Source organism: Eleutherodactylus coqui, chromosome 2 (assembly GCF_035609145.1).
Source record: "Eleutherodactylus coqui strain aEleCoq1 chromosome 2, aEleCoq1.hap1, whole genome shotgun sequence".
NCBI classification, from domain to species: Eukaryota; Metazoa; Chordata; class Amphibia; order Anura; family Eleutherodactylidae; genus Eleutherodactylus; species Eleutherodactylus coqui.
In genome coordinates, this window is record NC_089838.1 from 89,184,813 (window position 1) to 89,195,373 (window position 10,561).

The 10,561-nt window shown below is 39.5% G+C and overlaps 1 protein-coding gene across 1 annotated transcript in view; it reads right to left on the reverse strand.

Moving 5' to 3' along the window:
- The window catches only part of LOC136611525 (uncharacterized), a 29,290-nt gene extending 18,976 nt beyond the window's left edge, over window positions 1-10,314 (reverse strand). Inside the window, exons 1-2 of the mRNA XM_066591196.1 lie at window positions 10,179-10,314; window positions 8,365-8,405 (exon numbers count right to left, since the gene is read on the reverse strand). Of these exons, the coding sequence (XP_066447293.1) occupies window positions 8,365-8,405; window positions 10,179-10,227 (90 nt within the window). The 5' untranslated portion in view covers window positions 10,228-10,314. The remainder of the gene's footprint in view (window positions 1-8,364; window positions 8,406-10,178) is intronic.
- Between the last annotated feature and the right edge of the window lie 247 nt (window positions 10,315-10,561).

Sequence of the window (10,561 nt, forward strand, 5' to 3'; positions counted from 1 at the left end):
ATTTTCACAGACCTACTGGGGGGGGACAGAGCAACCTCCATAACCATAGAGAGGATTCATAGAGCTCTAAGGCCACAACCCACAGCTAATGACCCCCCCAGAGATATCATATGCAGACTCCTGGCTTTCCCAGACACTGCAGCAATACTAAACGCCGCTAGAAGTGCCAGAAATTTAACATATGAGGGGGATCCGATTCAACTGTTCCAAGACCTCGCGCCCTCGACACTGGCGAAGCGCAGAATGCTCAAACCCTTATTGGAGGCCCTCAAAGCCAAAAATATCCGATATGCTTGGTTGTTCCCGTTCGGTCTAGGCATTACATACAAGGGGAAGAGATTTAACATACGCACCCCAGAAGACCTCCATAATAACTGGAAACACCTAGATTTGGACCCAATTGAGCTCCCTAACTGGCTCCCAATATCGGAATTCCCGCAACTCCCACCTCTTCCCACCCCAGAGCAATGGCGTACAGTTAACCACACCAAATCTCCCAGAGGGAAACAAAAAAAGAAGAACAGAGAAGACAACACTCCTGAAGATACTTGAGATAAAGGACATAATACAACTTCCTTTTCCATAAGGACATAGTCTTTCTCTAGACACTCTACATCCGAGCTTTTCTCCCTTGTTCCAGCAGGATGTCAAGAAGTCCACCCGCTGGACCACCTACCCACCCACCTATAGATGGAGACCGATCGTGCCTTCCCGACCAGGCAACTTCGTTTTATTTTCTGTTAGACTTTTTCGTTACCTCACGTTATCTTAAAGTTACTCAAGCTTCAGCTTTAACGCGTTATCCCACCGTTTTCAACCGCCTCGACCAGACGGCTAGACCTCTCCGAGTGACAGATCCTAGTCGTCCCTCTGAAAAGAGGACTGTGGTTTGGACTCAGCGTGCATTAACCACTTCTTACTCACGTGGTCCTTACCTTTTGTTTGTTTTTAGTGTTGTTTGTTCCCCCTACCTTCCCTCCTATACCTCTCGTTGTTATCCTCATCAAGCCCTCCCCCCCCCGCACTTACCTAACCTAATCTTCTGACAAATCTTTCTAAGCAGGGCGCAGACCGTAACCTCAGAAGAACAGAAGAAAGCCGGGAACCACCGACCTCTTTCAACTCTAACTCCACAGAGGTTGCCCAGTCTAGATCGCCCACACGTCCACCTGTACAACCACTCTACCAAGAAACAAAGAACAGCACCAGATCGGGAAACATGGAGACGGTAAGATTCACGTCTTTTAATGTCAGGGGTCTTAATACACCACAGAAAAGATATAGTGTCTCTCAACTAGTCAAGAAGTACAAATCGAAGGTGCTTCTATTACAAGAAACACACTATAAAGCCAATAACTGCCCCAAATTCCCGGGGCGTCAGTTTAGTCAGTGTTTTCACAATTCCCACCCGACTTCTGCCTCCAAGGGGGTCTCAATTCTCCTTCATAGAGCTCTGCCATTCCACCTTAAAGCTAAATATTCGGACGAATTAGGCAGAACACTATTTATTAAAATAAATACGGTGCTAAATCCGTTAGTAGACTCCTCAACTGGTCGTTCCTGGACCTCCCAAAAACAAATTCAAAAACTGAATAAAACCCTGGCGGACATGGGTCTAGTGGACACTTGGCGAGCCCTTAACCCATCTCAAAAAGATTACTCCTTCTTCTCTCAAATGCATTCCTCATATCATAGGATTGATTACCTCCTCGTATCCCAGAAACTGGTAACAAAAATAGAAAAAGCACATATGGATACCATCACGGTGTCTGATCATGCACCTGTTCATACGGACATCAGATTTGAGGGAGAGGGCCCTGGGGAGTGGAGCTGGAAGCTAAATACTTCTCTATTAGACTCAGAGAAGAATAAAAAGCAACTGTCCAAACAGATGTCTGAATTTTTTCTATTAAACGACACGGGGGATCTGAAATTCCCGGTTGTGTGGGAAACACACAAGGCCTATCTAAGAGGCCTTTTTATAGCGTTAGGTTCCAGAACCAAAAAACAGCTACAGACTGAAATAGATACAATTCTATCTAAAATAGCAAAAATGGAACAAATCGCAAAGCTTTCACAAGCTTCAGATAAACAAAAGGATTTATTAGAACTCAGACGCGAACTTAAAAACCTGCTGGAAACTAGACACAATAAAAAACATCTTCACCTTAAACATATGACGTACGCACATGGTAATAGAGGAAGCAAACTTCTCACAGCTTTAATTAAGAAAACAAAATCAAGGAATACCATAGCCACAATTAAAGACCATAAAGGTAAAGTGACCTCATCATCTCAAGAAATTGCAAAAAATTTCCAACGCTATTATGAAAACTTATATAACCTTAAAAAACAAAACCCCCTTAAAAACCAAATGGAGAGAGAAAAACATATTGACCAATTTTTGGACTCTGTAAGCCTCCCAAAATTAAAGGAAGAAGCATACAGCTCCCTCTTGGCCCCCATAACCACGCAAGAAATAGAAGAGATTGTGATGCAATGTCCCGCTGGGAAAAGCCCGGGGCCGGATGGCCTACCAAGTACCTATTACAAAGTCTTTAGAGAAACACTAATCCCAAAACTAAAAAACCTCTTTGATGCACTATTGGCCGGAGAAACACTTATGAAACAAGCGCAAGAAGCGCACATAACGCTTATTTACAAAGAAAGCAAAGATCCGGAACTCTGTAGCAGCTACAGACCGATATCTTTGATTAATGTAGACGCTAAACTCTGGGCGAAATTGCTAGCAAAGAGGTTGGAGAATCTGATTCCCTCCCTTGTGAACAAGGAACAAACAGGCTTTGTTAAAGGCAGGGAGGGCAAAAACAACTGCTACAGACTCCTTCACGCCACAAAATATGCAAAAACCAAGAATATCCCCTTAGTTTTGATCAGCACCGACGCCGAGAAGGCATTTGATAGGGTGGACTGGACTTACATTAAAAAAGCACTAACTCAAGAACCACACGCCAGAATAAAAATAAATAATCTATTATCACCACCATTTAATATTAGAAACGGCACTCGCCAGGGCTGCCCCCTTTCCCCAACCCTCTTCGTACTTTCAATGGAACCCCTTTTACAGGGGGTGAGACTAAACCCCAATATAAAAGGACTAAAAACAAGCTCCGAGGAAATACACACGGCAGCCTTCGCAGATGATGTGATGTTTGTCATCTCTGACCCAGAAAAGAGCATCCCAAACCTACTAAATTTATTAGAAGAATATAGCAAGATCTCCAATTTCAAAATCAACTTTACGAAATCCACCATCCTAAACATTACTCTTCCTCCTAGCAAATTTAAAATTTTGAGCACAGGCTCACCCTTTAAATGGTCCAACTCCTCAGTTGAATATTTGGGGATAATTATCACAAAAGAGGTAGAAAATATCTATAAACATAACTTCATTCCCTTGTTAGCGCAAGTTAAACACCTTCTCAATAAGTATGACATGCCGTTCATATCATGGTTTGGTAGAAAGAATGTGCTAAACTCATATGTACTCCCTACGATCCTGTATAAAATTAGAATGCTTCCAGTTGCGCTCCCACCAGTCTTCTTTAAATCATTACGCTCAGCCTTCTCTGGGTACGTTTGGAGACAGAAGAGGCCACGATTAGCATACAGCCTTATGGTTAGGAGAAAGGAAGAAGGAGGGATAGGCATGCCTTGTATCCAAGATTTTTACTTGGCCTCACAACTTAGCTACTGGAGGGAACTAGTATCTACCTCTGGAGATACTATAGTACGTTCACTAGCAGAAGACACATACGGGGAAACACTAAAGGAAGATCTGTGGTTCCCCAATAAAGGTCTCTATAGATCCAAAAAAATTAACCCGTTGCTGAAGGGCCCCTTAGAAGTATGGGACAAACTGAGATCAAACTTGGCTCCCACGCCATCCCCAATGACCCCTCTTAACCTTATCAATAAGTGTCTGGGAAAACCAATGGATGAAATGACCAGGAATATCTGGAAAGACTTAGCCCCTCTAAAAATAAAAGACTTACAAACCCAAATACACGGGGAAACTTCGGAGATTATAGTGAAACTATTACCCCAAACTTCGATTACCTTCTTGCAAAGAGCCCATATAACCCACTCGATCGAGGAGTTTAAGAAAAAACATAGCTCCACACGACCGGACACCCCTTTCGAAAAACTTCTTAGTCGAGACACATTCAACAAAAAATCTATAACGCTACTCCGGAAAAAAATTATAACTCCGCCAATAGATTATAAACCTAACTTTCTCCAATCTTGGGAGAAGGAACTTAACATCTCTATTTCCCCAACTGATACAAAATTAATTCTCCAAACAGCATTTGGCGCATCCCAGTGCATTTTGTTACAAGAAAGTCACTATAAGCTTCTAGTTCGCTGGTATAAGACTCCACAGTGGCTTTATGCCTATAAGCTTGCCCCTCACAATAGATGTTGGCGTTGCGACAAGGACATAGGATCCTTTATGCATATTTGGTGGGAGTGTCCAGCTATCTCCACCTACTGGGTGGAAATAGGAAGAGCATTACAACAAATCAAACCGAATTTCGCTCTGAAAGCAGAGATCCTGTTCATGTGGAAACCTTCAACCATATTTCACCCACGGAAAGATAAGTTGTTGGCCTTTTTGGTAGATGCCGCCAAGGCTCTGATTCCAGTCTACTGGATGCAAAAAGCGCCCCCTACCTTCTCCCAGTGGAGAACGAAGGTAGACGAAATTTACAATATGGAGGAATTATCTAGTTGGAACAGGGACTCTCATGACAGTTTTGTAGAGATCTGGGCCCCCTGGAGGCGGATACGATTCGAGTAAGGTGGACAGAAGCTGGCTGACTGGCGTACCGGTAAGGAAGGCAGATAGGTTGGGGATAGGGAAATGCCCTTCACCCCAATTATCTTTTCCGAAAACACAAATAGACCCTGGCAGTATCTGAGACGTGAATCCTGTCGCTATACCCGATTAGAAACTGAGGAGGTCACCACCCATGAACCCCTAAACCACTTTTACCCTACCCCTCTCTTCCCTCCCTTTTTCTTCCCCCCCCCCTCCCCCCACCTTGTAATGGCTCGTTTTCTTTATAATTTTTGGTTATCTTTAATTGCTGTATCCCCACAGGCACTTATAGAAGGATCCCAACCATATGGAACCTGATATATTATAAAACGTTTAGTATCCGACTTACGGTTCAGGTCCTACTCCTATTACATTCTACGTACAAATGTTGGCAAAGAAGGTATTATAAAGTTTCTCCGTGTGGGGAGAGTTAACAGTATTATTGTTATTAAATGTAAAACTTTAATAAAAACTGAATTTAAAAAAAAAAAAAAAAAAAAAAAAAGAACTCCTTTAGCAGGGAGATTTGGGACCTCAATTTACTTAATTTATCATTGTAAGAGTTTTGTGCCAAACGTATTAACTTTATGATTCCCATTTTTTTTATTTTGGGGCATTTGTGGGGTTAATGATGGTGGTCTAGCATAGAAGTTGGTCTACTGGTTAATTAATTCCACAACTTTATCACTGATAAATACATTTTAAAAATCAAGGGGGCAAAATTAGCACCAATCGCATTTACACCTGGAGTTGCTACAAATTGGGGTATTTGCGAAAAATAAAACTGTAGAATCACATATTGCGGGAGCCATTGCTTTACTCGGCCCTGACAAGTAAACAACTGCTTCAACCACCATAGGGCTAGTGGTAGAACTAGAGTTGTCACTACCAGAACTGCTGGAACAAAGCTTTGTGTAGGCCTGTCCTGCGGTACACCTTCTACTTGCCATTTCACTTTTTTTTTCTATAAGGAATGACATATAAGCCAAAAATAAAATACAGCTGAGGTGAAATGAATGTAATAATGTAATGCTGCCTAAAAGTATTACAACCAAAAAAAACCCCCCAAAAACTGAAAAAAACTCAGAAGACATACTACTAAAAAGTGTTCTACCATGTTTGATTTTTGTTGGCTTTTGTAATTTTATTTTGCTTTTTTTGAATAAAGAAAATAAAAAGCAGTTAACTGCATGTAATAGTGAAATGCTCCCTAAACAACATTGAGATCCACCAAACAAAAAATAATTAAAAAGTAAAAATAAAAGTGAATATGGGTGTTCCTTACTTTGTGGGTGAAAGGTGTGAGAAGGGGGTGATAAGTGGTACTTTCTTTAACTTTTTCTCTTTACTCTACATGACTAGTATCTTTATACCTCTCTCCTCTCACAAACGCATTCAGTGAGGGGAGGGAAATATACAGCACTAATCATTGTCTTGTATTGATCAATGTCATTCATTGAATAAAGCCCCTGAGCTGCCACTATCAAAGGTGCAGGTCAGGGGGAACCTAGGAAATGGTGACCATAATATAATACATTTCCACTTGTCTTTCAGTCTGGTGTTTTGTTCTTGGGGAAACTCAAAAACACCAAACTTCAGGAAGCCAGAACTGACTCAGCTTACAGATCCCCTTAGCCTTATTGACTGGGACAATGTCCTCAGAATAAGGATGTAGTGATGAGTAACTCACTAGAAGAGTTTAGGAAGGGCCTGGATGTCTTTCTTGAGTGCCACAATATCACATATTTATTCTGACTGACAGATTTGTGCTCAACAAGGAATGTTCTCTCCCTAAAATGAGGAAAATTGGTTTCTACCTCATTGTTTTTTTACTTTCCTCTGAATCAATATTGATATTAACCCCTTAATGACATGGCCTATTTTGGCGTTGAGGACCAAGTGATATTTTCGTATTTTTCCATCTCCATTTTTCAAAAGCCATAACTTTTTTATTTTTCCGTGGACGCGGCCGTATAAGGCCTTGTTTTTTGCGTGGCGAGCTGTAGTTTTTATCGGTGCCACTTTTGGGTACGTAGACAATATCGTAAAATTTAAAAAAAATTTTTTTATGATAACATGGAGATAAACCGCATCAATTCTGCCATAGATTTCTTTTTCTTTTTTTTACAGCGTTAATCATGCAGCATAAATGACACACAAAATTTTTTCTGCGGGTCGGTACGGTAACAACGATACCAAAATTGTTATATTTTTTTAGGTTTTTACACTTTTTTGCAATAAAACCCCCTTTTTTTTGGAAATTTTTTTTTTCTCTATAGCTGCATTCAAAGTCCTGTAACTTTTTTTTTTTTTATGTACGGAGCTCTATGAGGGCTTATTTTTTGCGAGGCGAGCTGTAGTTTTTATTGGTACCATTTTGGTGAATGTACGGCTTTTTTGATCACTTTTATTGCACTTTTTGGGAGGCAAAATGCTAAAAATTAGCATTTTGCCTCTGTTTTTTAGCTTTTTTTTTTTACGCTTTTTGTCGTACAAAATGAAAAGTGTGTTCAACTTTTTGTACACGTCATTATGGATGCGTCAATACCAAATATGTGGGGTTTTCATTTTTTCCCCCTTTTTTTATGCTAATATTAGAAAAGCATAAAAAAAGGGTTTTTTTTACATTTTTTTTTTACATTTTTCTTTTTTTTACGTTTTTCTTTTCTTTTTTTTACACTATTTGAGTCCCTCTGAGGGACTTGCAGCAGTATGCCTATGATCGCTGTGATAAGGCATGGCAGAGCTACTGCTCTCCCATGCCTTATCGCCTTTACAGCGATTATAGGCACAGGCAATACAGGACGCCAGTGTCTGGCGTCCTGTTGCCATGGCGACAGGCCGGGCTCTCGCGATGACATCGCGAAAGCCGGCCGGAGACACAGAAGGATCGCGATCCCTCTGTGAACTCTTTCCCTGCCGCGATCTACCTAGATCGCGGCAGGGAAGGGGTTAACAGCGGGGCGGCGCATCTCTGATGCCCCCCCGCTGTTGCAGCGTGACGCCGGCTGTGAGTGACAGCCGGCTCCCGCTGCGGGATAGCACGGGATCTTATGTGATCCCGCGCTATCCCCAGGACGTACCGGTACGTCCTGTTGCGGGAAGTACCAGGCTCCCAGGACGTAACGGTACGTCCTGGAGCGGGAAGGGGTTAACAAATAGATGTTCTGAAATCCATCTATGTGAGTTTTTTATACACTACAATCTGATTCTTACTTTCTTCACTCAACAACTCTCTACAATCCATTTACCCTTCACCCTGGGCTTGATGGTAATTATCCAAAAGCAGAAGTTGGACAAGCACCAAACTAATCATTATCTTTATTGCACATATATCTAGAGAATGGCCCACTCTTCTATTAGCACAATCCATAGAAGATGACTATTGCATCTGATTCGGAAAAGCTAGTTTGTTTTCATTAACACTTTTGTGCAGACTCAACTGGTTTTCTCCTCTCTGTGATGGCAATTAGATAATAGTATCTTATGTAAGATAGAAAAGCATCAAAAATTGCTCTTACTGTCATGGTCACAGATGTTCCACCACTACCTGTGCTAGTGCCTGTAAGGAAATAAAAAAGGGAAGATACCATTGTAAACAAAACCAGAAACGTGTTATCATTTGATGTTAAGAAGCATTTGAGAGCCCAAGGACAATTATTGTCCATATCCTACATATAAAGGAAACCAAAGGATACAAAAAAGCAATAAAGTAATCTTCCACTTCTCTTACATAACTTTGTAAAGTACTTATGATACAGTAATGTGTATATCACTTTATGGAGAAAATAGCAAAGCTTAGCTGCAATGGAGATACCATATAGTTCCAGGATGACCCAAGTCTCACCGATATGTTCTTTTCTCCTTCCATGTAAATCATCCTGCTCTACACTAGATTAATTTGTCTCATCTATTGAAGTGTTTTAATATATGATTCTGTTCAGCATCTGCACATCTTTATGTTTTAAATATTGTTCATTAAAGTAGTTCTCTTATGTTATCAAACCTCTTTGGCCTGAACATCACATGGCATAGTTTCCATATGTTTACTATAGAATGTATCCATTGCATATTGTGGCTATCAGTAACTACTGTAAGTTGTGTTTTACAGATTTTTACCTCCCTCGCTAACCTAACCATATCATGGTAGAAATAACTATTATGAATGTATCCTACACAGGTGCTCAGCTGTCTAATAAAAACTTAGTTTCTCCTCTATCCTTCAGGAAAATGCTGATTCCAATCATTTAGCTCATAACTTCTACAGTCAATATGAGTGGATTATGATCAAAGGGGTCAAAGAACCTAGAAAAGACCATAAAGACGTCTTTCCAAAGCATAAAATAACGATCGTCAGACAGTTGTTGTATGAAAACAAAAAATACCCAAACACTAGATATCCACACAACCATTGAAAGTGGAAAAAGTTATAAAAGGTTATTTAAAGTGAACCTCAAGCACTCTGAAATACAACTATAAACAAGGGCACATTTTCTTTTTTTTTGTATCTGGCAAGTAAAAAAATTCTATAAATTATAAATCTATAGAAGTCTATAAATTACATAACAAGTTATATGTATTTCCAAATAGTGCATAAAAATCTACAATGTCACCCTCTTAAAACAGAGTCATACATCAATGTCAATGAAAAAATATGAAGTTATGGTTGCTGAAACTCAGAGAGAGAAAATAAAATAAAGACTTTGTCATAAAGGCCCAAACAAGCCTTGGTGGCTACTAAGGTAATAACTATGGAATTAACACAAATCTTACAGGTACATTTACAGGTACAGTTAAATGACCTTGTATTATTATACGTCATGTCTTCTAATAGATAACTGATGAACTACTTAAAAATGGAAACACTGTTACTTTATTACATAGAAATGAAATCTTATTTTAACCATTGATCAGAATTTAAACTGACTGCATGATGAGACAGATATAAGATAGAAATAGTACATGGCATCACTGTATATAATGAGAAGAATTATAATTTTTGACTTATGATTTTTTTTTCAGCTGATCTTTTTTACTAATATTAACAATTTGTTGCTTTTCACTTAATTAATTTCTACCGTGACCTTTTACAACCCTGCAGAAGCAAAGTTTTTGTTATATTCAGCTGTTTTCTCTACTTGCATATGGGGACAACATTTGATGAGAGATGGGAGTTAATTCTTCTTACCTCCAGAGCACCGTGCACTGCAAAAACTAATATTTAAGTCATTCTTTAAACTATCTTGACAGAGATTTGCATATAAGCATTATGAAAATAAGACAATTAATAAACATAATTAACCAATAAAATGTAATTAATTAATGTAAATCTTACCAATGAAGCTGGCAACGCTCAGACAGAGGAAGATGACTACAAGTTTCATGATGCAGGTGTAGTTAAGCTCTTAACTTCAAGAGAAAATAAGAGCTGGTTTTAAACCTTAGTGTTACGAGCGCCCTTTATATAGATCCAAGATGATGCTTGAGGGCGATGTTGTCATCTTTCCTTATTTGCTGATTGGCACAGTAGTAAATGTTGTCACTATGCCAAAACTTTATTACTAGGGTGTGCTTACTGTCCATATTTATCAAAAAGATGTATTTTATTCTAAACATTCTATATTTGCTTTGTGTGCCATTGTACATGCAGGGATTAAATGCGCAGGATTCTAAATTAATTATGTTTTTACATTTTAAAGTTTTTAAAATAAGAAAGTA